The sequence below is a fragment of the Harpia harpyja genome, chromosome 16 (assembly GCF_026419915.1).
Source record: "Harpia harpyja isolate bHarHar1 chromosome 16, bHarHar1 primary haplotype, whole genome shotgun sequence".
Taxonomy (NCBI): domain Eukaryota; kingdom Metazoa; phylum Chordata; class Aves; order Accipitriformes; family Accipitridae; genus Harpia; species Harpia harpyja.
The window spans coordinates 5,035,522-5,062,907 of NC_068955.1; the positions used below are offsets into that span (position 1 = coordinate 5,035,522).

Genomic DNA, 27,386 nt, shown 5'->3' on the forward strand with positions numbered 1-27,386 from the left:
AGGAAAAGTGCTGAGGCTGCAGGTAACGCGCTGGCTGCCTCTAATCGGCCGGGATGGGCTGACCCAGGGCTGCGGAGCCGATGGGGGGTTGCATGCTGCTCCGTATTGCCGAGCGAGTGTACTGCCTGGCTCGGCAACCGCTGGGCCATGCTCAGCTCCTCCTGTCCCTGCTCTGCACGCAGGGGCTGTAGTGCCGGCCAGCCCTGCCGGCTCCAGGGCAAATGTCCTTCTGGCACAGCCCTCGGTGTCTTCTGATGGGATATTTTTATATTAAATATTTGGCAGCGTCTCCAGCCCATCTCTCCAGCTGGACCGCTGCCTGATGCACACCCACAGCCCTGGGGTCCCCAGGTCTATCTCAGCCTGTCCCCCTTGGGTCCAGAGCTTTCTGGGGAGCAGAAAGGGGAGAACAGAGGCAGCAACCCCCCCTTCTGCTTTGCTTATGCCACATTGCCTTCACTGCTGCAAAGCAAGAGATGGCTTTTCATCTCCAGGCTGATGTGTTCAGCCAGAGCAAACGCAGAGCTCGTGGCTTCAGGTAGCTGCAGCCCCGGTGCTGGCTGGGGACCAGGCATCACCTTGGTTCTTGCCCTGTGTAAGGCAGCTCTGGGCCTCTCTGAGGGGTATGATGGGGCCAAAGGAGCAGGTGACGGACCTGGATGGGGGTGACGGGCATCTTTGGCCCCAGGGGAGCGTGGGGCCGGGTGCCCCTCGGAGCAGGCACCACCTGGACCTCGGACCAGCTGCCATTAAAACCCCCAAATTGTTCCTCTCAAATGACGCAAGTGCAAATACAGAAGCAGACACCTCGGGGTGGCCAGAGCTGCCCAGACCCCACACCCTCAGTTGCAAAACAACCCTAAAAATAGCACAGGGTGTTTGCAGGCTGCCGTGTACTGGAAAGGAGACAAGGATGAGGAGCAGCTGACCCGGGGGCATTTGAAACTCGCTCTGTCCTCTCTCCCCGCAGCTGCGAGCATGCCGTGGCGTGCCGGCCATCGGCTGTGCCGCCAACACCGCGCTGCCGAGGCGCGCTGACATGTTCGCTTAATTGGCAGGAGCTCAGGACCGGAGCCGGAGGAGGCTGTTGCCAGGCAAAACCCGAGTTGTTTGTGCAGCGACTCCCGTTTGCTGGACTTTGCCATGTGCAGGCTGTCAAGCAGCACCAGATTGTTATCAGCGCTGCTGTCTGGGGCCGTCTGTGGTTGTGGGATTTTATTTTTTCCTTCTTTCACCTTCTTTTATTGGGTTTGGTGTTTTGTTATTCAAATGGACAGGAGCTGGTGTGGGGCTGGACGCCTTGTAGAGGATGGGAGGGGAAAGCTGCTCTGCAACTCTTGGGGCTTTTCTGCACTGGGTTAACCAAACTGCTCCCTGGAAAGTTGGGGGGAGCCTTGGGGTGCCCTGGGGTGGCAGGAGGGGGGGACGCAGCGATTGCTCATGGCCACACAGAGCTATGGGACGGGCTCTGCCCACAAGGTAAGACCAGGACAGCTGAGCCATTTTGAACAACCACCACCGCCCGCAAACCCACGCAGGCTCCTCGCGTGCCTTTTCCACCAGGTTTCTTTTCCCTTTGGCCCCGGGAGACATATTCCGTGACTCCCTGTGTCAAAAGCTCGGGAAAGTGCCGCAGCCGGGCTGGGCAGAGGGAACCTCTCCTTCCCCTCGGAGCAGAGAGGGTGGCTGGAGTGTGAGACACCCCCTCCCCACGCTCCCATGCCTGCCCACGGTGGGGGGGGGCTCACGCTGCTGCCAGCCCGGGGGTCCGACCACGGTTCGCAGGATTCGCACCCGGCGGCCTCAACCCGCGGCCGCCCCAGGAACGGGCGGCGAACTACAACCCCCAGCATCCCCCGCGCCGCCTCCCCCTATTGGCTGGCGGTCCCGCCTTGGCCACTCCCTCTCTTTACCATTGGTCGAGACGCCGAGAGGGGGCGGGGCTACCACCCTTAGCCTCCCGCCCACCGCCGCGCTATGAAAGCGGGCGCGGAGCGCGGCGGCGGGGTGGAAAGAACCGGGGAAGGTTCTAGAGCCCGGGGGGTGTCCGGGGACCCCCCCACCACCGCCCGGGGCCGTTCTAGAGCCTAGGGGAGGGGGGGGGGTTGTCCCGGAGCCTTGCCCACCGCCTAAGCCCCCCGCGCTGCCATGCTGCTGGCCGGTTCGCCGTGCCGCCCCGCGGGACCGGAGGAGTACCGGGGCTGCGGGGCCCGGCGGGGCGGCGAGGTAAGGGCTCGGCTCGGTGCTCGCCTGCCCGGGGCGGTCCCGTTTTTCATCGCCTACTGCTTCTCCCCGGGATGGGATGGGGTGCTGTCACCGTGCAGGGCGCCCGGGGGATCCCTCCGGGAGGGGCTGGAGGTGTCCCCGTCCCGTCCGTCCCCCCCCCGCCTTGGTCGGTTGCAGGGAGGGGAGAAGTTGGGCCGCAAAAATAACCCTCGTTTGCTTTGCAGCGAGCTTAAAAATAAGGGTGCTGGGGTGCGGGAGCAGGCTAGGGTGCTGGATCCACCCAGGGCTCTCGGGGATGGGGTGGCCCTGTCCTGGCAAGGGGACATTGGGGTGGCTGGATGGGGAGGTCGCAGGGTCTCCCGAACCGTCCAGGAGCCGCGATGTGCGTGGGAGCCGGGCAGAGGTCCTGCCTGCAGGCATGGGCCAGGAGGAGAAGGGAAACCGAGGCAGCGGCTGGCGACGGGACGTGCCCACTGGGATAGGTGGTGCGGGGCTGGCGGGAGGCTGGAGGGCTCTGCGGGCTCCATCCAGTCATTCAGCTCATGCTGCCGTTCCCGGGCTGGGCATGGGATCTCTCTGATGTCCCCGTTAACCGAGAGGTCTGGGAAACCTCTCACATCGCCCAGGGCTTTCGTGTTTGGAGTCCAGTCTGCAAGACTGGAGTCCTGAGGTGTCTGTGGAGCTTTGCAGGACCTCCCTGTCCTTCCCAGGCAATCGGACCGGTCTGCAAGTTGCTGAGTTTCCTGAAAAGTTGGGAATTGCCTCTATTTGTAAGACTTATTTTCCCCTCCGAAAAAAACTTTTGCAATTTTCCCTCTTGTTCCTGCATTCCCCTTCCCTCCGGCTTCCCCAGGGACAGCGGGATTGCTCTGCAGCTCAGGGCTTTGCTCGCGAGGAGTCGGTGGCTCCCCAAATAGCTGTGCCACCTCGGCGTAGCTGCAGGGATGGCTACTCCTGACATGGGCTGGAAGCTGGAAACCCTGGGACAGTGGGTGGGAAAGACCCCAGCCAGCAGTGCTGCCAGGGAACTCCCTCCGGTACTTGTCCCGGCGTGAGCTGAAGCCTGAAATCGGTGCTTTGGAGCAGGGTGGGGGGAGGCCAGCGGTGGTGGGGATGCCTTAGACCTTGGCTGCTGACATCTAACAGGTACCACTGAAACTCCGTGGGCTGGGACGTTCGCACCCGCCATGCAAGCGCCTCGGTTTTGTTCCTGTGTGCTGTGGCAGTGGGGTTTGCACCGCTGCAGGGCTGTCTGTTCAGCGGCAGCTCCGCTCTTCTCCGTGAAACCTCTTCAGGTTTTCAGGACGAGGTAGGGTGGGATTTGGGGATCCCGTCACCCTCCTCGCTGGAGCGTGGTGGCAGCTGGGTTTAGCTTTCCAGGAGCGGGTCTGGCTGGGGGTGCGGCGGGGGCAGCTCATGCCAAGGGGGTTGTACTCGCACGTTGGCTCCGTGCGTCAGTGGGGCCGAGCCCTGGCACTGGTCTCGCCACCCAGTATGGCCCAGGGACAGCCTCCTGCCCAGTTTTTGGCAGGAGCACGGTTATGAGGGGCAAACCTGCTCTGCCAGGTGGCTGCAATGGTGTTTGTTTAACCTCGCCTTATCGGGACTGATTTTCCAACACCTGACTAAGCACTGGCACCCGTGTGGGGTGGGGGGGTGGCTCATTGCTGGGCATACCCGTTTTGCTCCCAGGGGATTAACTTCTTCCCCCAGTGTCTCCGTTGAGACCCTCTGCCTGCTCTGTGCCGGCTGGAGCCTGGGAGCAGGTCGTGCGGGTGGCACGGGTCAGAGCATTGCCTCCGTGCCTCAGTTTCCCCATCAGCAGAAGCAGGAGGTGATACCCTACCTGGTGGCGGTGCGCCGAGGGTTAACTGCAGTGCCCCTGAGCATTGCTTAATGCAGCAAAACATAACGAGCCTCTACGTAGGGATGATTAAAATGCACCTTCAAAGGTCACCCTGAGCTGTCACCGAAAAGCAGCGGGGCGGGCTGGGCTCCCCGGCTGCTCGCTGCCTTTGGGGTTGGAAGTCCTGCCGCCTGCGTCCCATGGATTTGCCTGCCGGCGTTCTCTCTGTTGCCGTCCCCTCCCAGCGAGCCTCTCGGAGCACCAAAGAAGCTCTTTCTCCCCAAACTGTGAGTCAGCGTGGAGCCAGCTCAGCACCTGGAGCAGCGCTGGCACGAGCCATGACATGGCTGTCACCCCCGTGGCGCTTCCGTGGTGACTCAGGGCAGGAGCACCCCGTGTGCTCGGAGCAGTCGGAGCCGGTGGATGCGGGCACTGCTCGCTTTGCCAGGTCGGCTGCAGCCCAGTGCCGGCGAGAGCTCGTGGCGTGCCGTGACCCGCTGCCCGACACGTCGGGGAGCACGTGGCCGCGCTGACAGCTGCTGCGTGGTCACCTCGTGCCATCCCACCCGCACCCCTTCCCCGCTCGGGAGAGGGTGCCAGGCTGCACCCGCTGCCTCGGGACTGATTTGGAGCTAGCTGGCAGGAGAAGGCACCCGCCGTCACCTGGGCTGTGCCCGGCTCCAGCTTTCGAGTATCTCTCCTGGCGAAGCTGGGCGGCAGCTCTGGGGCTTGTCCGGGGAAAAGACCCCTGGGAGAAGCGGCTCCCTGCCCCATCGCTCCACGGCTGGAGAGCGGGACGTGCCGTCCTGCCGTCGGCACCCCTGCCCCGTGATATGTCCCATGTCCCGTCTCCCGCAGGTGAATCCCGGCAGCGGGAACCTTGCTGCCACCTCGTCGCAGCCTCTTCTGCCCGGCTGCAGGAGGCCAGGAGCATGGCACCGGGTGGGATGCCGGGCATTGAGCATGGGGGGAGAGAGCAGGTTTGGGGGGCAGAGCTGCCCTTTGAGCTTCCCCGTAATTAATGGGCTGGAAGGTGCGTGTCCGATCGTGCCGTTGGTTTTGGAAGGTGCCGCTGGGTGCTGTGCTTGCTTTTTTTCTGCATTGATGCTGTGGGTGCGGGGGTAGCTGTGCCCTGCCCACCCCGGGGAGCCTTTGACAGCCGTGGGTGGAGGGAGGTAATGTGGGGAAGGGAGAAAGGGGGTCGCTGGGAATTGCCTTGGTGCAGTGTGGCTGATGGGGTGGGGGGAGCATCTGCCTGGCTGAGCTGCGGGAGGGAGGAGCGCAGTAAAATGTGGGTCATGCCTTTGCCCACCCTCTTCTACCCCAGAACAGCAAGAGCCGTGGGGTCCTGTGGGAGCAGCAGCCTTGCAGATGATCCCAAGCGCAGCTCCCGCTTCGGTCGGTTCACCCAGTAACTGGGGTGCTGCGGGAGCAAGGCTGTCCGCTTCCAGTCGTGAAGAGTGTGTGAGCACCCGCAGCCGCTGGGACGGGGTGCTTGGCTTCCTCCATGTCCCCAGCAGTGCGAGCAGGGGGTCACCGGTGGCCATCGCCTGCCCTGCGTGTCCCTCCCTGCCGCGTCTCTCCTTGCACCCGGAGCAAAGCAGGGTGCAGGTCTCTGCCGGCCGAGGCATCCCTCCGGATGGGCCGCGGGACCTTTGCCGTGTCCGACACCGTGGGCATGGCTGCCGCTGGCTCCGGTTCTCCGTGACACCGCTGCTCCTCGCTGGGTTTGCACAGGGGACGTGTGCCGTGGGATGGAACAGGGTGGTCCTGGGCATCCCGGGGGGGCTCAGACCCTGCCAGCTCCCCGAGTGGGCAGATCCTGACCACAGGCTTGTATCCTGCCTGCACGGTTGGTGCTGGGCTCCCATTCAAAAGTCCCAGCAGAGGTGACCGAGCGCAGCCTGTGCTTGGGGACAGGTCCCAACCTCACAGTGCCACCCTGGCTCCTGCTGGCAGAAGGACCTGGGGAATTTCTGCTGGGAACGGGAAAAGGAGGCTGGTGTTTCCCCACCCGGAGCGAGGGCCCTGAGCACCTCCTCTGCGGTGGGCAATGGGTGCCGCTGCCGGCACTTGTATCCGGAGCGTGGGTTGGAGGAAGCAATGCTGTGGGCGTTCGTCTGCTGGATGCCCTTTCTGCTACCGCTGCCCTGTCTTGGTCCTGATTTCACGTAAGCGCCGTGTCCCCCCTGTATTTGGGGGGACTGTGCACCAGCCCCCTTTCCCCCTCGCCTCCTTCCCAGGGCTGGGAGCGCTTGAACCCTTTTCCACTCTTTTCTTCCAGCCCCAAACCAGGTTCTGGTTTCTCTGGAGGTGTTTTAGGGGGATTATTTTAGCTCTCGGGGCCGAGTGTTGCGTCCCTCCCCCGTCTGCGGTTGGTACCTGTGGGTGCTGCTGTGATGCAGGCAGAGAAATTTCCCCTGCGCCGTTGCAAACTTGCAAGCTGGTGGGATGCCGCGGTGCAAAACTGGGACGGGGGAGGATTCAGGCTCTGCTGCATCCCTGCGTTTCAGCTCCGGGGCTGGCTGGGGGGGGGTCCCCATGGGCACCGAGCCACCCCTGCAGCAGGAGGGCTGGGGGGGGTCCTGGTCCCCTTGTGTTCTAGTTGGGGGGGTCCTGCTTGCAGCATCCCCATCGCTGCCCCTGGGTGCAGCCAGCCCCCACCCGCCAGCAGAGAGAAGATCATCTGCTGGGAGAAAATAATAGCGTGGAAACACTTGCTCTTCCCTGGGGAGCTGGGGGGGTGTGGAGATGGAGCATGGGGGGGGTCAGAAAGGGTCTGAACCCTGTGCCTGGAGCATGGAGAGCAGCAGCTGCCCTGTAACCAGGTGGTTCATTTCTGTTTTAACTGCGTTAATGGATTTGGGGAAAAAAAAAAAAAAAAGCTGGTGGAGATGATTATCGGCATTTTGTGCCTGGGGAGCGTTAGTGGGAACCCCGGGTGCCGTGTTTATGCTGGTGATTGCAAGCCGCAGTGCCCGGCTGCAGCCAGGGTCGTGGCCAGAGCCGTGCTGCTTCGGGACCCGCCGCCGTCCTGCGGGACCCCCCCGGGCTCCGGTTTTCCCCTGTGTTTTCCCATAGAGGTGGTAAACCAAGACCCAGCTCCGGTTTTCCCCTGTTTTTTCCCATGGAGGTGGTAAACCAAGAGCCAGGTGCCGGGGACGTCTCCGCTCTCCTGGCCCACGATGCCACAGCTCCGGCGTCCTGGCACCGTCCCGGCGTGTCACACCTCCCGGGGGTGCGGAGCAACACCCCTGCCCGATTTCATCAGGCTCTGCCCAGCCTGACGCAAGGATGCGGGGGCGATGGCCGCGTGTCCCCGTGGCCCGTGTGGGGTGACTGCCTGAGTCACCCTTTCCAGTGCCGCCGTACTCGTCCCGCCACCGCCGGTTGCTCGTCCCGGGGACGCTCGGTGGCTCCCGGCTACGCCGGTGCCGGGCTAAAGCTGCTGCTCTTTCCTTCCTAGGACACAGGGGTCAAGGTCCCCCAGCAGCTGGGGAAGGGTCCCAGCGCCTTCATCCCTCTGGGAGAGGTAAGGGTGGTGGGGATGGTCTTGGGTGGGTGCGTCCCTCCCTGCTGGGGGGCTCCTCTACCCCTCCCTGCCCTGGGTAGGGGGGACAGGGGGCTGTTAAGGACGGGTTCTCATCCCCCCCCCAGTTGCTAATGCCCAGTTGGGGTAGGGCTGGGATGGGGAAGGGTCACCCAGCTGGGGGGTATCCCTGTGGCAGTGGGGGGGGGGGGTGTGTGTCTTGTTTTAGAGGATGGGGGGAGCGGTTGTCTTGTTTCACCCTGGTGTTTTCCTGCCCCAAGTCCCTGCCTGTGCCTCAGTTTCCCCACTCATCCAAACGTGGCTGTCTTTCCCCTGTGCTGCAAAGGTAGCCCACCTCCTGCCCTGCCCACCCCACCCCAAAAACTGTGCCCTGAAATCCCCAGGACTCCCCATGCCGGAGCACCCACAGCCCTATCTCGGCACCCAGCATCGGTGTCCCAGATGGTTCCTCCTTCAGCAGAGATAGTGACGTGGTTTCGTCACCGCGGTGGGGGTGGAGAGGCTGGGGGGGGGCAGCTGAGCCCCATCTCCTCCCCGCTGCACACCAGCGCCCAAATAAACAACCCAACGCCGCGGACTGAGCCGGCCGGGCTGTGCGGGGTCCGGCATGGAGACCCCCCATCACACCCAGCCCCCCGGGACTGGGAGGGAGGAGATGGGCAGTGGGGGCTACCGGCGGTGTCCGTACCGGGCGGCAGGGAGGAGGCTGGGCACCACCTCCGACGGGGTGAGCATCTGATGGGGTGGGATGGGTGCTCTGGGGTGGGATGGGTGCCCCTGGATGCCTGGGTCCTGCTAGCCACTGATGCTTGATGGAGGGGTCTCCCTCTAGGTTAGGGGGGCTGTTGGGAAGAGTGGGGGGCTGCAGCACACAACCCTTCACCACCCTCCTCTCCCCATCCCGGCAGATCCTGCAGGAAGGTGTGGAGAGCAGCTTACGCCAGCTCCTCATCGAAGCCTTCGTCTCGGCGGGCAGGGTGGACAACATCACCATGGTCATGGGGCTGCACCCCCAGTATCTCAGCAGCTTCTGGAAGACCCAGTACCTCCTGCTGCGCATGGACGGGCCCCTGCCCTACCACAAGCGCCATTACATCGCCATCATGGTGAGGATGGGGGTCCCGTGGGGTTACGTGTGGTCCCAGCACCTCCGCGGGGTTTTTGCCTGGAGGCAGGAAGGCATTTGGGACCCCAGAGATGCCCCCCCCCCTCCTCAATCTGTGGTCCCAGAGGCTTGGAAGCCCCTTTGGGGTTGGTCCCGTGGTGCCCACCCAGGGTACCCCAGCACCCCCCTCCCCTCCAGAGCCCCTGAGGACCGGCGTTGATGGGAGGGGGCGGGCAGAGACCCCTGTCTGGACTCTTATCCCCAGGGAAAACCCTCCAGGAGCGGTGGCGGCTCCCTGCCTTGGCTTCTCCAAGGGCTTGTAGGAGGGTTGTGGGGGGTCCCTGGCCGGTGCCGGGGGCTGAGTGCCCGGCTCTCCCCGCAGGCAGCAGCCCGGCACCAGTGCTCCTACCTGGTGGGCTTGCACATGGAGGAGTTCCTGCGGGTGGGGGGCAACCCGGCGTGGCTGCAGGGGCTGCACCGTGCCCCCCAAAAACTCAGGAACCTCAACGAGATCAACAAACTGCTGGCGCACCGACCCTGGCTCATCACCAAGGAGCACATCGAGGTGAGAGCTGATGCTGCCGGCGCAGATCCCCCCCCAAAACCACACTCGATTTGGGGGGGCTTCACCCCAGGGACCCCATCCCTGCTTGCTCAAGCCCCCCACCCCCCAGGTTTAACCCTTTCAGGGCTGAGGGAGTCTCCGAGTCGGAGGGCAGGGTCTGCGCTCCTCCCGATGGATGGGGAAGGGATGGGGAAGGGGTGACTTGTCCCCCCATGGCTGGGGACTGTCCTGCTGTGACAGCAGCTGGCTTATGGGGGACGAACATCCCAAACACCCTCCTGTCTCCCTGCCCTTGGCTTACCCTGGCTCTGGGGTGCTGTGGGGGGTACGGCGCAGCGAGCAGGGGGGCTGGGGGGGGTGTCTTTCCAACCCCGTGTACTTTGCAGGCTCTGCTGAAAACGGGGGAGAACAGTTGGTCGCTGGCGGAGCTGGTGCAGGCCCTGGTGCTCCTCACCCACTACCACTCGCTCGCCTCCTTCGTCTTCGGCTGCGGCATCAACCCCGAGGAGGACCAGGACGGGGGGCACGGCTGCTGGCCCCCCCTCACCCCACAGCGACAGCAGCCCTGCCTCTGATGATAGCATGGGGGGCTCTGGGGTAAGGGGAGGGGGGGCTTTGCCTTGCAGGTGTGGGGATGTGGGGTGGGAAGGGAGGGCATGGTGGGGTGCTGGACTGCTTTATGGTGCTTCCCCAGGGAATTGCCCCAAGGCCTTTTATTGGGAACAGCAGATGCTTTAGGGCCACGCAGTAGCATCCTCCGCAGGGCTTCCCCCTCCTCCCAGTCCCCAGGATGAGGCACGGAGGCAGCTGGGGGCCGGGTAGGACAAACCCAGAGGCAAATGCTCTTTAGAGCAGCCCTGGGGCTGCTCCAAGTAACAGCAGAGCTGAGAGCGGCCCCATGCTGCTCTGGGCTTGCAACCCTTCTGCAACCTTGCTCAACCTGGGACAGCATTGACTCTGCCCTCTGCTTCGCCAGGGCAAAGATGCCATGCAGGAGGTGGAGGTGCTGATGGAGAGGATGAAGCTGCTGCAGGAAAGCCAGCTGGAGGAGGAGGGGGTCACGCAGGAGGAGATGGCGACCCGCTTTGAGTTGGAGAAAACAGAGAGTTTGCTGGTCACTCCCTCGGGTGAGGAGGTGCAGGGGTGCAGCTGGCTGAGGACGGGGTCCCCGTGGGTCGGGGAGGGGGGGAAGGAGCCAGCGTCTGCCCAGGGAGGAGCAGGATCAGGCCCCCAGCTGCAGGCTCTGTTTGGGATCATACCGCGTCGCTCACAGCCGCTGCGGTGGTGCCTTGTAGATATTGCGGATCACTCCCTGCAGTCCAACGTCCTCTGCTTCGTGGAGGACCCTGAGTTCAGCTACAAGGACTTCACGCGGAGGGGTGAGCAGGCACCCCCCACTTTCCATGCCCAGGTGGGTGCTTGCGGTCCCGCACCAGCCAGAGGGGAAGGGGTGGCAGGTCCTGCTTGTCTTGATGGGGGGAGCAGTGGGGCTCTTTCCAGGGTCTTGGCATTGCACAGACAGCGTGGGTGCAGAGGGTGAAGGGCTGGGACCAGGCTAGAGCTGTCTGAGCAGTGCAACCAGATGCTAATAGTTGGGGGGGTCAACATGGGGGGGGGACACCCCAGCTTATGTCCCTGCCTTTGAAGGTGTCCTGGTTTCAGCTGGGATAGAGTGCATCAAGCCCCTACCCCAGCATCCTTTCTCCGGCAGGATTACACCTGGGAGGACCACGGCTACTCGCTGATCAACCGCCTCTACCCCGACGTGGGACAACTCCTGGACGAGAAATTCCAGGTCGTCTACAACCTGACGTACAACACCATCGCCATGCACTGCGGCGTGGACACGTCCATGCTGCGCAGAGCCATCTGGAACTACGTCCACTGCGTCTTCGGCATCCGGTAGGTCCCTGAGCTGTGGCCGGAGCCTGTTCTCCACCCTGGGTAGAGCCCACGAGTGGGTCCGGCCTGGGAGACTGTAACTGCTGCCTAGGCTAAGGCAAAGTGATGCTGTTGGGGGGCTCGGCTTAGGTCCGGAAAGAGCCTGGGGTGTGCGAATGGGCAGGGGTTAAGCCTGGGGGTGACGCACTCTCCTCTCTCCCCCAGCTACGACGACTATGACTACGGGGAGGTGAACCAGCTCCTGGAGCGCAGCTTGAAGGTCTACATCAAGACGGTGGCTTGCTACCCGGAGAAGACGACCAAGCGGATGTATACGCAGTTCTGGAGACACTTCAAGCACTCGGAGAAGGTGCTGCCCCATCCCTTTCCCTCCCAGCAGGGTGTGGGGGGATGCTGAGCCCCCCGTGCCCTGACCCCGCTCTCCATGTGTAGGTTCACATCAACCTGCTCTTGCTGGAGGCTCGGATGCAGGCGGCTCTGCTCTACGCCCTGAGAGCCGTCACCCGCTACATGACCTGACCGGCCTTTGCTCCCTCCTCCTCCTCCTGCCCCAGGTTTGGGGGAAAGGCTGGGGGGAGCTGGTACCCTAAAGACTTTGCTGGAATATTGTCTCCCCCCCATTAAGGGGGCTGGAGCTGTGGAAGGAAAGAGGGGGCTTCCCTGCCCCTCATCCCAGGAGAGGGGACCCCCAAGAAGCTGTCAGTGCTGGGAAAACACCGGAGTGCTGCCCGGGGCTTGGCAGAGCTGGGGGTGCTCGACTACTCTGTGCCTTTCTCGGGGTGAGCCCGAATGAATCCAAATTGGGGTGCTCGGGGGTGCTGCCTTTACCGTGCAGTGCTGGTGTTACACCTCTGTGCCACCTCCTGGCACCAAGACTGCCGCCACGGAGGGCTGCCCTCGTGCCAGGGATTACCAGAGGGGGTCGTGGGCTTTGCCGCTGCTTTTTGGGGTCTCATCGTGCTGGAAGACACGCAGCTGCTGGTGGGGAAGCTGCCCTCGCACACCCTCCCCACCTCTCTGGCTCGCACCCAAGGAACGCGCCGCAGGAGCGGTGGGAAGGATCCGGCCATCCCGTCACCCAGCCGGGCAGCCCCCGGTGCCACTCGTTTCCCAGCTGAGTCCCCCCATGTCGGGGTCCACGTGGCTGGGGGAGAGACTGCGGCTCCGCAACTCCTCCCTGCCCTGGCCTGGGTGTTCCTGTTGCCTTCAGCGCCTGCTGTGACACGGGGACATCCCCTCCGTGGCTGGGGGTGTGCGCAGCCCCTCGCCGCTCCTCTCCGTGGACCCTGGCACGGCCAGACCCCAGCCCAGCGCTCGTATCGGGGCTGGCAGGGCTGCAGGAGGGGTTAAGCTCTGCCTGCCCGAGCCCCTGCAATTTGGAATGTGAAGTGCCTCTTAACCTGGGTCCCAGGGCAGGAGCAAGGGGAGGGTAGGAGTGCCTGCGGTGTGTTTTACACCTTTTTCTGCATCATTTTTCAGCCACTGGCGCATCTCTGCTGCCTCAACCTTCATGGTTGAGGTGGGGAGCTGTGTTGGGGCATGGGGCTGCCTGTGGCTGCCCTCCTGCCTGCTGTGAAGGTGATGGGCTGGGACATGGGGTGGCTGGAGCTTGACCCAAATGTGTCAGAGCATTTCCCAGTGGTGCGGGTCGCCGGGGAGGTGCCTGTTTGGGAGAATCCTGCTCCTGGCTCTGCTGGAGCGTGGGTCCGGGTCCAGCAGCATCGCCTGCCACTCAGCCACTCTTGGTTTGTCTCAGCTGAACCGTAGCTCCAGTTAAGTTATTTCTATATTTTTTTGGGTGTATTTACTCCTGACTGGGCAGGGAATTGCCACTGTGACTTTGCTACAGATCTTGTTTGAAAAAATAAAATTGTTCGGTTTTTTTTTTTTCCTTTTTCTGTTTTTCTTTTTCCGTTTTTCTTTTTCCAAATGTCTCTGCAGGGCAGCGCTGCCAAGCAAGTGGGTGTGAGATGCAGCTTCCCTTTGCCCTTGCTCAGCCCCAGGGACTGATCCTGCATAGCACAGTATGGGGTGGGGGTGTCCTACCGTTCTGGGGGTGGCTGGGAGCAGTCCCGGGTTGTCCAAGGGGGCAAATGGGGGGCCTGTACACTCCCCAGTTGCTTGAGGGGGGTGGGCTTGGCTCTGGTGCACCCTCCTTGCAGTGACCATTCCCAGCTTCTCCTGGGCGTAGCACCCCCCAGAAAGCCAGGATCTGGGGCACCGACACTCATCCCAACGTGGGTGTCCCATGGGATGCACTGGTCCTGCTGCTGGAATGGAGCTGAGTGGACTGCAGTGGAGCTGGGAGGGGGGTGAAGCGGCACTGGGGCCACCCCAGCCCCGTGATATGGAGCCCAGCACTTATCAGGGTGCAGGCAGGAGCCCCTGGCAGCTGCCGATAAGATCCCCAAGGAGGGCTTGCCTGTCCCCCTGCTCCAGCCGTGTCCCTGCAGACCAAGACGCAGCCCTGCGCTGCGTGCCCGAAAAGCAGCAAGGAGCTGGATCCTGGCTCTGGGGGCTGTCCCGACCCTCCAGCCCCTGCAGGCAGGCAGGACCTGCCGTGCTGCCCGTCTGAGTGGGGACACGGGGCTGGGGGCAGCGATGCTGGATGGGGCTCAGGCACTACCGGCACGGTAAGGGTTTGCTGGGGGTTTATAGGGCAGAGCCTCTATTTGCATTGTGCCCAGGGAAAAAGTGCTCTTGGGGCCGCTCAAGGGCACTGGGGAAACTGAGGCAGGCTCTCTTGGATTTGCCAGTCATGCCAAAGTCCCTGGGCTGGAGTCCCCATCCAGGCATCTGTCCAGGTCCTCTTCACATGACTGGTGACTGCAGGCGGGTTTAGCAAATGTCTTGCAGAGGAGAGCTGCAAAAACCGCAGGTAAAGGTTAGCTTAATGCTTCCAAGGCACCAGAAAACCACCTGGGGTGCAGGGGGGGGGCCCTGCCTGTGCTTGCAGGAGGCGTCAGCCGGGGTTGAGCAGTTTTCCTGTGCTGAGTCACAGCTTCCAAATATTTCCCAGCGTGTTTTTCCAGCCTTGGCCGAGGAGGCTGAGCCACCGACGGTGCCTTAGGGCTGCAGAGAAAAAAGCAAAGCTCCCCCCCTCAAGTGCTGTATTTTTAGGGTGTCACCCTGTAACACCCAGCCAGTGAGGGAACAACACCCTGCGGGGACCTGGGGGTGCTTGGGGACCCCCCGGGATCCCTAGGGGAGCCCCTGCCAGGGTAAGAGCTCCCTGCCCTAGAGGGTGGTGGGTTTATTCCCCAAATATACTGGGAACGGCAACTGTGAGCTTATTTTTGAGTCTAGCATGATTTTAGGGAGGGTGTTTTGAGATTTTTAATGCTAGTGGCTTTTCTACTGTATACATAGAGGCGTCTGGCTGCGGGGTCTCAGGGACCTGGTGTGGCTGGAGGTCTTGGTGGGATGGCACCGGCAGTTCAGCTGCAAAGAGGGGAAAATTGTGTTTGTGTGTTGGTTTTTCAAAAGAAATAAGAAAATGGCATCTTTTAGAGACAGCTCAATGACAATCATTAGAGAAGGGTCAAGTCAAGGGGGAGATTCTGTCCAAGGAGGGATTTTTCCTGCTGCCTTCTGGCTCTCTTTGAGGCATGCAAAACATTTTGTTCAAACGGAAGAAATCCTCCAAGTAAAGGCGCCGTTTCTGGTCTCTAAGCCATGCTGGGAGGGGCTGAGCCTTTGGGGAAAGAAAAAAAAAAAAGAAAAATCCTTCTTTGCTGCAGTTTCACCCTGGTGCATCTGGTGAAAACAGCACCAGCATCTTGTGGGGTCACTGCTCTGCATCCCCCTCAGTCTTGCTTTTCCCAGCAATATCAAATAACCAGGATGAGGCTGAGTCCAACCGGGTGTCGGGACACCCAGGGAGCAGCAATGCCCCCCAGCACCCAACCTACAGCCCTGCGAACTCAGACCAGGCTCATATTTAAACCCCAGCACCTGGGTGATGCATCAGCAATTGCAAACCTATCAGGAATGGCAACCGGTTTACAACACCCGAGCAAGCGGTGCCCGGCGTGAGTCAGCGCCTTGCGATGATTTTCTCGGCTCTGGGTGCTGTGGGGCAGGTGGAAGGAGGGCTGCGAGCGTGGGGCTGCGCTGTGGCAGCGGCTGGGAGAGGTTTTGGCTTGGGCAAGGCTCCAAGCAGCCGGCTGGAGCTGGGTGCGTTGCTCACTTGCACGGTGCATGATTTGCATGGTGGTTTGGTTTGGGGAGCAGAGGGCATGAGCTCAGGTCACATCCTCCAGTGCATAAAAAAAAAAAAAATATATATATATATGTGTACACGTATTTTTTTTTTATATATGTATATATAAAGAGATATATATCTGTGCTTTCAGGGTGGCTGGTGGCAGCCCGAGCTCCAGCACCCCTCTGTACCAGCCCAGCATCCCCGGAGCACCAAGGTTTTCTCCCCCAGGAGTGCTTTGCAGCCCAGTGCCCATGGCGTTGCCCACCCAGCAGCAAAGAAGGGACAATGTTTGTGTGACTTTCTATTGTTTCTGCTGGTCTCCTGCTGTGTTTGCAAGAAGATGTGGAGTGACCCGGTCTGGGTGGGATGCCAGCTCTGTGCCCCTCATCCACCCCATCTTTGCTGCTCCTCTGCCCCTCTCCTCCGTTGAGGTCCTATTTAGACACCTCCCAGGCGGTGTGCGTGTGGATGTTACAGCCTCACGTTAAAGCAGAGGGAAAAGGGTGCTCGTGGACCCGAGGGGAGAGCCCGTGGGCTGCTCAGGAGCCCCCAGCTCCCTCGTCCCCAGGGTTCAGCCCAGGAGGGAGCTGGTGCCTGGAGCCAGGGCTGCCCTGAGCCTCGCTCAGGGAGCTGCAAAGCAGGAAGGTTCTTGAAAGTGTTATTTTTAATCCCTTTTTTCCCCCCCTACAGTCTTGCAAAGCTTGGCCTTAGCATCCAGTCCCGGATTAGGCTCCAAATTTTCCTCCCCGGTTGCCCCAGTTTCATTTTAAATCCGCAAAGGGTTTACCATGGGCACTCAGCGCTTCTCCAGACAGATGACTGCCAGCAGCAGGAGCACCCAGGAAGGACCAGTCCCTTGCTTTATTTTTTTCTCCATTTTTCCGCTATAGCATCAAATAACTCGGGGCTGAGCCGGTGCCGTGGGCCTCCTTTAACTCATCACCTGGGTCACTGTATCAGTTTAACTCCCTTCCTTTTTTCAGGTGGTCACAATTATAAACCAATAAATTCCTCACCCTGTGTTTAACCAAGGCCTGCAATTTGTATGCATATATATAAATTATCGGCAGCTTTCATTGTCTGTCTTGCAGGGCAGAAAGTGTGTTAATAATCTCCCTACCTGTAGCTGATAGTTATGATCCCAATGTATGTAATCTTTTTGCACTACACTTGCCCTCAATTTAAAAACATAACACATTAGGTGTGTTTAAAATGCAGCAATGCAATGGGAAAATAATAATAATAATCATGGGCTGTGCTGAATGAGCGCTTTAAGGCTGATGGAGTCCAAAGTGCTTTGCAAAATGAGCATTATCGGGACTGAGCTGCCCTCGCCGTGCCATAACATGGGGAGGGTGCAGCGGCATCGTGCCGTGCCGAGGGTCGTCTCTGGCCGAGCCTGGTGCCCGGCCAAGCTCTAGGAGGGATTTGAGCAGTCAGGAAAGTTCCCACCCTGGAAGTTGGCCAGGATGGGGCTCAGCCTGTGCAGGGGTTCCTGCAGGGCTGGAGATGAGGAGGGATATCTGTGCCCTGAGCATTGGCAGTTCGTTGCCGTAGGGCTGCAAGCAGACACCTGGACCCGCTGCATGGGCTGGAGATGGATAAATTCAGGCTGGAAAAAAAGCAATTCTTCAAGCGTGAGGTGGATGTAGAGGTTCAGCTCAAGCGAGTGGTGGTGGCGGGTACAGGTCTCTGCCCTGGCTTTGCCCAGCGCCCGTGTCCATAGAGCCGTGGGCAGTCCCCCGTGTCTCCCGTGGGATCACACATTTCCCAGCGGTGAGCAGCTGCCTTGGCAAAGCCTCTGCCGTGGTCAACCCGGACTGCATGGAGTTGAGCCCTGCAGCCCCAGTGCTCCCAGTCCCTCCCAGTCTCTTGCCAGCAGTGGAGCCCCAGAGCTGCCCAGGGACCCTGGTGAGGGTTTTGTGGGATGGTGAGTGGGAGAGAAGGGACCGGCCCCCCCAGTCGCTGCCTTAGCTCATGGGAACAGAATGTGTCCTGCCCATGGAGCCCAAAATATCCCCTGGCACCATCTGCGCCCGGCGCCAGCCCTGCTTCCTCACGTAACCCACACCGTGCCCAGCCCTGCCGGGGCTGCCAGCCTGTGGCTGTGCCAGCGGGTCACTGCTGTGGGACCGACACCGTCATCAGGGTGCACACGTGGCGTTGCAGTTTCAGGACGCTGAGCACTGCTTTTGCAGCCAGGTTTTACCTGGCTATGCCGCTTTGCACCCTGCCAGCACCTGGCTATGCGCCAAGGTGGGCACCTTTGGGTCCCTGGAGTGCCAGGAGCCATCCCATCGGTGGCTGGGAGCCAGATTTCCTCCACAAGCCCCTCCGAAACCAGCTCGATCCCTGCAGGCACAGAAGGAAAGCTTGGCAGGGTGGGAGCGGATGAGCGCCTGGCCCTCTGCTCCTTTGCAGCAGGTAATAAGCTGTTTGCTTTGGATTTAAGAGTCACAATTTGGCTGTCACCGGGAAGCCGACTTGCTGTCCTCGCTGGGGACAAACTGGGCTTATCCCGGGGGAACTGCGGGCTCTGGGCACCGTGGGCTGTAAATTCCAACTGGCTGCTGGGGCATTTTAGTCCTTGAAAAGCAGCCAGGCAGCAGCGGTGGCACGGTGGTGTGCGGGGAGGGCTGGGACGGGAGGCAGCCGTAATTCATGATCGTGTCCCCGAGCTGCTGTCACCTCTCTCGGCCGGGCTCCGGGGTGCCACCCAGCACCCCGAGCTGTGCGCCAGCCGGGGGGACGAAGCACCCCGATGGGTGCAAAGGGGTCCCCATCACATGCCGGTGCAATAGAGGGGAACAAATCAGCTCCCCAGGCACCGCTTGCTGCTCACCCTTCAGCCCTTCTATTTCTTTGCCTGGCATCGGATTTTTCCGCCCCAAACCACCTCCGCTCCGCCGGCCGTTCCCAGCCCCGGTCCGAGGGGAACCTTCCCACCGCCGGGCCGGACCGGCCCGCGGCTGGTGGAGCCGGGGCTGGCTGGTCCCCGCCTGGCTGGTCCCCGCCTGGCTGGTCCCCGCCTGGCTGGTCCCCGCCGCCCCGGCTGCTCCCCCCGCCGTGCCCGGCGTTCCTGGGTCGGCAGCGCCGCTCGCTGGGGGCTGGCGGCAATGCTGAGACCCAGCCCTGCTGCAAAAACCTGCCCTGCATCCCTGCTGCAAACCTGCCCCATCGCAAATCTGCCCTGCTGCAAACCTGCCCTGCATCCCTGCTGCAAACCTGCCCCATCACAAACCTGCCCTGCTGCAAATCTGCCCTGCATCCCTGCTGCAAACCTGCCCCATCACAAACCTGCCCCACATCCCTGCTGCAAACCTGCCCCATGGCAAACCTGCCCTTCTGCAAAGCTGCCCTGCATCCCTGCTGCAAACCTTCCCGCTGTAAACCTTCCCCACTGCAAACCATCTCCCCACGTCTCTGATGCAAATCTCCCTGCTGCAAAACTTCCCCACACCCTGCTGCAAACCTGCCCTGCGTCCCTGCTACAAGCCCTGCTGCAAACCTTCCCCACAGCCCCACTGCTGGCCCCGTCAACTCTCCCTGTGTCCCTGCTGCCAACCCCATGCAAACTGTCCCCATGTCCCTGCTGCCAGCCCCAGTGCCAACCCTGCCCCTGTTGCTGCCAGCGCTGCTGGGAAACGCCACCCTCATCCCATTTTCTTGCTGAGTGGCTGGTTCACGGTGGACGGCAGGGGACGAGGACCCACTCCAGCAAACAGAAAATATGACTTGTGTTCTGCCCTCTCCCACGCGGGATATGGAGCATCCTCATCCCTCCCGGGAGATCAGCAAGAGCTGGCTGCCCACCCTCGGCGTGGGGGCAGTTTGGGTCTCAGACCCCATCCCCAGCACTCTCCCTGCTCTGCCCGTGCCGCAGCCGTTGCACAAAGCCGGGAGCAGAGCCAGGATGGCGGCTGGGACCCGAGTTTCCTCCTGCCCGGTGGCTGCTCTGAGCACCGGGCAGCGGTGCCCAAGCTCTGCCCGCAGCCTGCCTGGATGGCCACGGAGGGAAATGCTCCGTCTTCCTCCCTTCCCACTGGGCACAGGGATTGGGGTACTCCCTGGGGACGTGGGGAAAGCGTGTCCTCCAAGGGCTGAAAGCTGAATGCATGGAATGGATGCTCTTATCTAAAAACACCTGGAAGGGGAAGGGGGGGGCTGGAAAGCAAATGTGCTGGGCTCTGCAGAGCCCCAGCTGGGCTTCACCGCTCCCCGCAGGGGTTAGTTGCCTTTGAGCAAGCTCTGCAGCACACAGTGCTTTACAGGAGCAAACCCTTTTCCTCTCATTATTTTCCTGACACCTTGAAGACGTCCCTCTAACCGCCGGGTGCTTTGGGGAGGTGGGTTTGACATCCAGAGCCGGGGTTTTTAGCAGCTCCTGTGGGCTGTCAGAGCAGCCCATGCCTCGCTGGAGCTGGGACACAGCCCTTCAGCTCAGGTTTTGCTCCTGCAAAGATGCTGCTCAGCATCCAGGAGCTGTCACGGGGGTTTGTGCCGCATTCCCCACGGCACCTCTGCAGCGGTGGGCGGCTCACCCACGAGTCACACGGGGATGAGGACACAAGGGTTTTCCCCGTGTGACGGACCAGTTTGACATAGTCGCCAGCCATGTGTGCATGGGATGCTGCTTGTGCCGGTGCTGGGAAGGGTGCATCGCCCGGCAGCGGCTTCTCTGGCCGATAAAAATAATTATTGCTGGCTGAGATGTTAAAGGAAACTCCATGTAAGTGCTGGCTTTGCTGTGCTAGCTCTCCAAGATGGTTTCTCCAGGGTTTAGAGGCCCTAGAACAGGAGCTGCCACTGTCGGAGGAGGAAGGAGAGGAGCGCAGGAGCTGATGGATGTCCCTAGCTGTTCCTGCTGGGATGGGGGGTGAGCTGGTGAGCATCTCACCTCGCTCCTGGCTTGGCTGAAATCAGTGGGACTCCACCATGAGCTGCTTTATCATCCCATGTGTTTAACAAGGGTGGTTTATGGCTTGACCCTCACTCCCAGGTCCATCCCAGGGAAGGCTGCCCTTGGGTTTTGCTCTCCTGGGGCGAGCAGGGTGGTCATGAGCACCCAGCCGGCCCCGCTCACCCTCGCCCCGTGCCACGAAGCCGGGCTGGTGCAGACACACGACAGCCATTTCCAGTCGCCCTGGTGGCTTCTCGCTCCGTGGCTGGAATGGGAACCCCAACCGCGACTGAAGGATGAGTCACATTTCCCAGAGCTGGCTACAGAAGAAGGGAATTAAATACATATATTCATGCTGAAGAAGGGAAGAGCAAGCTCTGGGTCGCTTGGTGTGTTTCCAGAGGGGCTTAGCCAAAGCCATGATACTGAAAGCCTGGGGTTTGTCACGGAGGAAGGTGATCTGTGTGTCAGGAGGGGATGGTGGGAGCCGGGGCGGTGCAGTGACCCCCACCTGCATGATGCAGCCCGATGGGGAGAAGCTGCTGAGCATCAGCAATGCACCCGCACACACCGTGGGAAACAGGGTGCTGTGCCAGAGCCATGCCGGGAGCTGCGGGAATGATTTCAGTCATGGCTCCCATCATCGCCTGCTTTCTCCTAGCATCCCAGCAGTGCACGAGGCCGGCACACCACCTGCCTGGCTCCTCCGGCTCTGCTGGCAGCACCGGGATGCTCCTTGGCTCGCTTAGCAGGGAGAGGCCACCCAAATCGGGGGGGCAGGATGCTGCGGCCCCAGGGTTGCTGGGAGCACTGGTAAGACTTGAAAATAGTATCAGCGTCACCGGGAGAGTAAATGCTGTGTTTTTTCAGCTAGGAGACAGCCCTGGCGCAGCTTTCCCTGCAGAAATCCCTCACAGAGCCTTGAACATCCCAGGATTTATTTGCCAGAGAGCTGGAGGCCACCAATTAATGAGGCTGTGATGGAAAAGTTGCACAGAGGAGCCCGAAAGTGGGAGAGAGGGGGCCTGGGGAAGGGCAAAGTGGGGGGGTCGTAGGAGAACAGGAATCCCTCGAACAAACCTGCCCTGTCCGGGTAAGCGACCTCCGCTCCCGCCCCAGCTGAGCTCCGCAGCGCGATCGATCGGGCAGGCAGCTGCCTCCTGCCTGCAGCCCTGCCAGCACCGTGTCGCACGTGTGTGCAGTCGTGCCAGCAGCCCCCCAGGACCGGCAGGGTTTTGGGGGCGAGATTTCCCTCGCCAGGGTGCTCAGGGCTAAATCCACCTCTCAGGTGACCCGGGGAACATCACGTCAGGCTTCTGTGGGCAAACCCCATCCCTCTCGCCAGGGTGTGGGAAGGCAAATTCGGTGCCAGCCGAGGCAGAGCTGCTGCGGGGACAGGAGATTTCAGGTGGTTTTGCAATGATTTAGGATTTGCATCGAGGTGCTGGGAGGTGGGGATGATGGCCGGGTGCTGCCGCAGACCCACGGGGCGAGGGGTGCCCACCCCGGGAGGGGTCTTAATGCCAACGGGAACAAATAGGCTTTGACACGTCCCCCCCCCTTTAAGCTCAGAAAACACGTTAACGAATAAAACCAACCTATGTTTTGTTATTTGAAGGTGATGTTTTGCCATAAGGGGATCTGACACATGAGCCTCACCTCTGGATGGACGTTGGGATCCTCTAACAAGGGGAAGCTGAGCGAGACCAGCCCCACCAGGACTCCCTGGAGAGGATTTAGGGCTGGGGTTTGGCGTGGGAGGGCTCAGGGTGGATGCCGGCATGGGGAGATGCTGCGCCGGGAGGCAACGGCACGGCCAGACAAACAACACGGCCAGACAAACAACCGCCCGCTGGGAATCGGACGGCGGCAAATGAGCACATGGCCGGGCTCCCCAGGCACCAGGGTCTTGCTCACGCCGCAGCACTGCCGGTTGTTAGAAAGGTGGTGTTAAGCTGTTGGTGAGGACGAGGTGTTTGGGGTTTTTTTCCGGTGTAGCAAGTGTTTGTTTCTGTAATTTGATGTATTACAGTGATTGAAAACTTTAATATAAATATTAATCCAAGGAAAATGGGGATTTGTTGACGTTTGAGCTTTCATCGGAGAGAATGGAAATTAAAAAAAAAAATATAAAAAAAGATATATATATTTTCTTGTTTGGTCGAGGATGTTAAATACTCCCTCCCTCCAGCAGCTCAGATCTGAAGCCCCATGTGTGCCCCAGGAGCGTTTTAATCCTGATTTTCCATCCCTGGGCCAGCTGGTGGCCCCATAAAACCCCTCACCCCGTGATTTAGGGCAATCGCCCAACAGGAAAGGGAATAGGCAGTGAGGTTTTATGCCTCCTGGATCTACTGATGGCTCCGCTCGCTCCTCCCCGCGCCCCGGCTGTGCCCTGCTGCCCGAGAGCCTGTTTGGGGAATGAGGATGTGTCACCCTGTTTCCTCAGGGGCTCCCATATGAGATAACTGGAATGATTAGAGAGTCAAATCTTCACCCCAGTAATTAGACAGACTCATGTGGAAGCTGGTGACAGCGTAAACAGTGTCACGTCCCTTTGGAGCCGTGCTATAGCCCTGCCGGGGTCGGGGTGCGGGGAGGGCAGGCGGTCTGCCCCAACGCCCAGCCCAGGTGGGAGATGCCTTTTGTAGGGTTTTACTCTCGCCCGTCATCCCCAGCTCACCCCACACCTCACCCCCACTCTCCCCACAGCCCCCCAACACCCCACCCCACAGCACCCCCTTGACACACCGGCCCCAGCTTCCCCCAGCCCCGAATTCCTCCATGCGATGGCCTAATTAATGCCGAGCCCCCACCCAGCGGTACCCCATATCCCACCTGGCCCCCAATCCCCACCCCACAGCACCCTCCTATCCAACTGACCCCCAAACCCCACGTCACCCCAAATCCCTCCATCTGCAGTGCTGGCTCAAGACCCCCACCCCACAATACCCCAGTGTCCCCGCTGACCCCAAATCCCCACCCCACAGCACCCCAACACCCACATCCCCCAGCCCCAAGTCCCACAGCACCTGGTTACTGACCCCTAAACCTCCTAACCCCAAATCCTTCCTGTCCCCAAATTCCCCCTCCCCAGGGCACCCCATCATCCCCTGACCCCAAAGCCTCACTCCAATCGCCCCCAGCACCCCAGCACCCCCCACCCCAACCCCCCAGGACCCACCTCACCCCTTGACCCCAAAGCCTCACCCCCACAGCACCCCAAACCCCACAACCCCTGTCACCCCCTGACCCCAAATCCTCACCCACAACCCCCCCAGCACCCCCCACCCCAAACCCCCCCAGCACCCCGTCACCCCCCACCCCAACCTCCCACGACCCCTGTCACCCCCTGACCCCAAAGCCTCACCCCGCCCCCCCCGCCCCCCTTCCCCTCCCTCCCACTGCCCCGTTCCGCGGCGAGGGGGCGTGTCCTACCGCCGGAGGCGTGGCCCGCGGTGAGGGAGGGGCGTGGCCTCCCGACGGACGGACGGACTACAACTCCCGACATGCTCCGCGCGCGCCCCTTTCCCCCTCCCGAGGCTTCCGGCGGGGCCGGCCCGGGAGCGGCGGAGGGAGCCGGCGGCCGCGGGCAGCAGGTGAGGGCGGGCGGCCCGGGGGAGCCCCGCCGGGGGGTGGCCAGGCCAGGGCAGGCCCGGCCCGGCCAGGCCAGGCCCGGCCCGGCTCGGCTCGGCTCGGCTCCGCTCCTTTCCCCGACGGCAGCGCTCCAGGTGGTGGTGGGGGGGGGGCGGCGTGTGAGCGAGGGGCTGTGAGGGGTGAGAGGGGCCTGTGTGGTGGAGTCGGGGGCGGCTGGTGTGGGGTGAGCGTTGGGGGGGTCAGTGAGGGGAAGCGGGGGACGGGGGACGGGGTGGAGGGGGGCGAAGGGTCACTTCGGGCCGTGCTCTGCCCGGCTGGCCCGGCGGGGACCCCCGGGGCTCCGCGGAGGCTCTGCCCGCTGGGCTGGCTCTGCGGGCCGGGCCGGGCCGGGGGCTCCCTCGGCCGGGAAACTCATCCGAGAGCCGGCTCATAGTCCAAACTCAGGCTCTGAACCTGCTTTAAAAGCAAACAAGCGGCAAGCGCGCCGGCCGGAGCTCCAATTCCTGTGCCGTGCTGTCCTCTGAAGGGCTTGGGCTGTGACTAAAAGTAAAACCTGGTTTTTCATCAGTGTTGCCGTCCTGTTGCGTTCTGTGAGAGCGCTTTCACCTTCCTTTAAGTTCTTTAGATGAGGCAGCCCCTTTGGTATTTCTTTGTTTGATCTGTTCTCTCTTAATGTTGGCTGAAATTTGAAACGTCCCTGCTGTGCTTTCTCGTTTAATTGTTCTTTCCTTCTGTTTGCGTGCAGATGAATTATTTACCTCTTTGCCTTGCACTGGGTTGTGTTTGTCCAGGTGAAGGTAGGTGAGGGCTTGGTGCCCCTCTCTGGGGCTGGAGGTACTGGAAAAAAATGAGTGTGATGTGAGAAGGTGCTTAATCGAGACTGAAATGAAGTAAAAAGCCCCTCTTCTCAAACATTAGGATGTTTAACTGTTGCTTCCACAAGCCTAGAAAGGGAAGTGGGAATGCTTCTGATTGCTCCTCCAATGTGTAAAGAAACCTTGAATTGTATAGGAGTGTGTTTTAAACTTGACGCTTGCCTTTGAAAAATATGAACGTCAGCAAGTCCTAGGCAGAATGGGGTTTACTCGCAAAGGAAGGGGAATGATGAAGTTTCCTGTGGTCCATTCTTGGTGGGTAAAAGATTGGTTCAGCCGAATTAGGTTGATGTGCTAGTGTTGTAGAAGTTGCATGGGAGTGTAATTAAATTCCTCTGCCTGCTGTGATTTCAGTATAAATGCCTGTTGCTCTTCAAACATACCGTTTGAATTAATCCAAATTACTTTTAAGAGTAGACAAGACCTAAAATTGTAACTTTACGTAGTTTAAATTCCTTTTCAAATGACAGTGCAAAAAAGGGGGAAATAAAGCCAAAATGAGGCCACTTATGAGGGAACCTGGCTGGCACACAGTTATGCCAATTGAAGTTAATTCCTTGGATGGTGATGGTAACAACCCCCTTTTCCCATTCAGAGTAGGTTTAAACTTGTTCGTCCCAACAGTGCTGGAAATGACTGCGCTGGTCTGTCCTAAATTAGTGTGGTTTGAAGTGTGTCAGCTTGTACTTTCACAGGGCTGCCGTTGTTATCAGATAGTATCTCAAAGGGTGTTTTTGTAAGGAACGTTTCCTTTCTGGACTACCAAGAAATGGCTGGATGAGCTGTATCTGAGGCACAGAGCATCCTCAAGTCCTGGAAGATGGGGAGGGGGAGTCCTGTTGGGAGTACGGGGCAGTGCAGAGAGGCTGCCACAAACAAGGGGAATGTGATTGCATCCTTGTTTTCATGCCGCTGGATCAGTAATCTGTGATTATACAGCCTTCTACTTCATTCAATCACTGGTTAATTTGATTTCCAGTTTAATTTGATGACAGTTTTGAGAGCCAAATCACTTGTATTTAAACAAATGGCTTCTATTTTGATCAAATTTCATTGTGTTTGGCATGTGTTGGGTCATTATATGTATTAAAAATCGCTGACACTGCAGTTCCTGCAGGTCTGTTAGTTGGTGATGAATATTCAGTTATGAGCTATACAAAACCTGTGCCTGGCGGGGAGTGGGGGGGAGGGCTTAAAGCAAAACCCACGCAATGATGGAAGTTGCACTGATACTAGTTTTTTGTCGCTGTTCTAAGAGATGCCATGCATGAAGCAAGTTGCAGATATCCTTGGGGTCATCTGGGTCATCTCAAAACATGTTCATTTTTCAGGCAAAACCAGAACTTTGGGCTACAGGGAGTGCAAGGAAGCTGGTACGGCTGTTGGGGGCAAAGATGTCATCTTGTTCCTGCTTCCATTAAAGGTGGGAGTGGAGCGTGCATAGTGAAGAGATGCTTCATGTCATTCAGAATTGGTTCCCTAATTTTGTTTAGTTGGGATTTTCTGCATACAAATGCTGTGTGGGTTTTTTGTGAGTGTGAGAATGCTTTTTTTGCTGGCGGGTTTGGAGCCCATGGAAAACTAATGGATGCGCAACTGCGGCAGCGTTAAGCCTCAGCTTTGTGTCGAGGGGAAAAAAGCCCTTTCAGAGATCTATTTTTATCATTTAATTAGTAGCTCTTGCTGACTTGTCAATGCTGCGGTGATAACTATTTCCAGTTCTTTTCTGCGCAGTGGGGTCATGCATTAGTCAGGCAGTGAATGCACCAGCCAGCAGTCATACCCTTGGCTGGCTCTGGCTGGGGGTTTTTAACTCCTTCCAAACTGTGCCCCCAAATCCAAGGGCAGATTCTGGGTGAGGAGTCAGCATATAGATACACAGAATTTTGGGAATCTTCAGCTGGGGCTCTCAAAATGCTTTCCAAATGGTGACTGTCCTTAATTTTTCTCTGCCCCGGAGGACCTTTTGTATCTCATAAGGATCTGAGGTGTGGAGGTTGGTGTGATTTGCTGATGGCAGGGTGACAGGCTTGGGATCGTAGGTAAAAGACTGCAGATTTCCTGATTCTGCCTCTTACCTGCTGGTTTTGAGTGACTCAGATCAACCTTTCGGGGCTGGAAGGTGACCACGCAAAACCTCTAGCAATGACTAATTATGCATTGGTATTTATGCTCCTTGCAAATAAGGAAGTGCTGTTTTCCTGATTTCTAAATGAAGCCCTTAATCTACAGATACTGTTCTTGTGTTGCTCGTTCTAGTGCTTGTGGTGTCGACTTGTTTTTGATTATCAGCTGTGCTGTGATATGGAGGTGAGAGGCAGCTCTCTCCCCAGCTACAGCCTGGTTGTCACACTGTTTGAATTTCTTTGTTTACTGATGACTGTATGCTCTTTCCACGTTGCACTGGGGAAGAGATGGGGGAGGGAGGACTAATTATCTCCAGAGAGAGGCTTTTAATGCTATTAGTCAAAGGAACAGGCTTCATCTCCTAACTGAATGAATTGTGTGAAATAACATGGAGCACCGGTGGCAAAGATAGGAAAATTGAGAGCAGTCCAAATGATTTCTCTCTGCTGAATCCTGGAAATAGATAATTTTTTTTTTTCCTCCCAA

The 27,386-nt window shown here is 59.7% G+C and overlaps 2 protein-coding genes and 1 long non-coding RNA gene across 7 annotated transcripts in view; all 3 read left to right on the plus strand.

Annotated features, from left to right (window-relative positions):
• Positions 1–2,020: 2,020 nt before the first annotated feature.
• On the plus strand, positions 2,021–13,081 carry SESN2 (sestrin 2). Its single transcript, XM_052811542.1, is given in 11 exon segments — positions 2,021–2,226; positions 7,539–7,604; positions 8,531–8,728; positions 9,110–9,292; positions 9,679–9,815; positions 9,817–9,889; positions 10,269–10,419; positions 10,588–10,703; positions 11,004–11,194; positions 11,399–11,543; positions 11,627–13,081. Coding segments are annotated over 11 exon segments (1,425 nt in total). The 5' UTR covers positions 2,021–2,148; the 3' UTR covers positions 11,714–13,081.
• An 853-nt stretch (positions 13,082–13,934) lies between these two features.
• On the plus strand, positions 13,935–22,411 carry LOC128152865 (uncharacterized). Its single transcript, XR_008238777.1, has 3 exons — positions 13,935–14,072; positions 20,963–21,310; positions 21,920–22,411. It is a non-coding gene; the product is annotated as an uncharacterized LOC128152865 (long non-coding RNA).
• Positions 22,412–23,821: 1,410 nt separating this feature from the next.
• Positions 23,822–27,386, plus strand: part of PHACTR4 (phosphatase and actin regulator 4) — a 68,842-nt gene continuing 65,277 nt past the window's right edge. For 2 of the 5 annotated variants that reach the window (XM_052811534.1, XM_052811541.1), the window contains exon 1: positions 23,822–23,900. The gene's annotated coding sequence lies outside the window, so the exon portion shown is untranslated. Of the gene's footprint in view, positions 23,901–24,643; positions 24,696–26,104; positions 26,197–27,386 lie in introns of those variants that run through there. The other 3 variants (XM_052811535.1, XM_052811536.1, XM_052811538.1) reach the window with 3 other exon arrangements.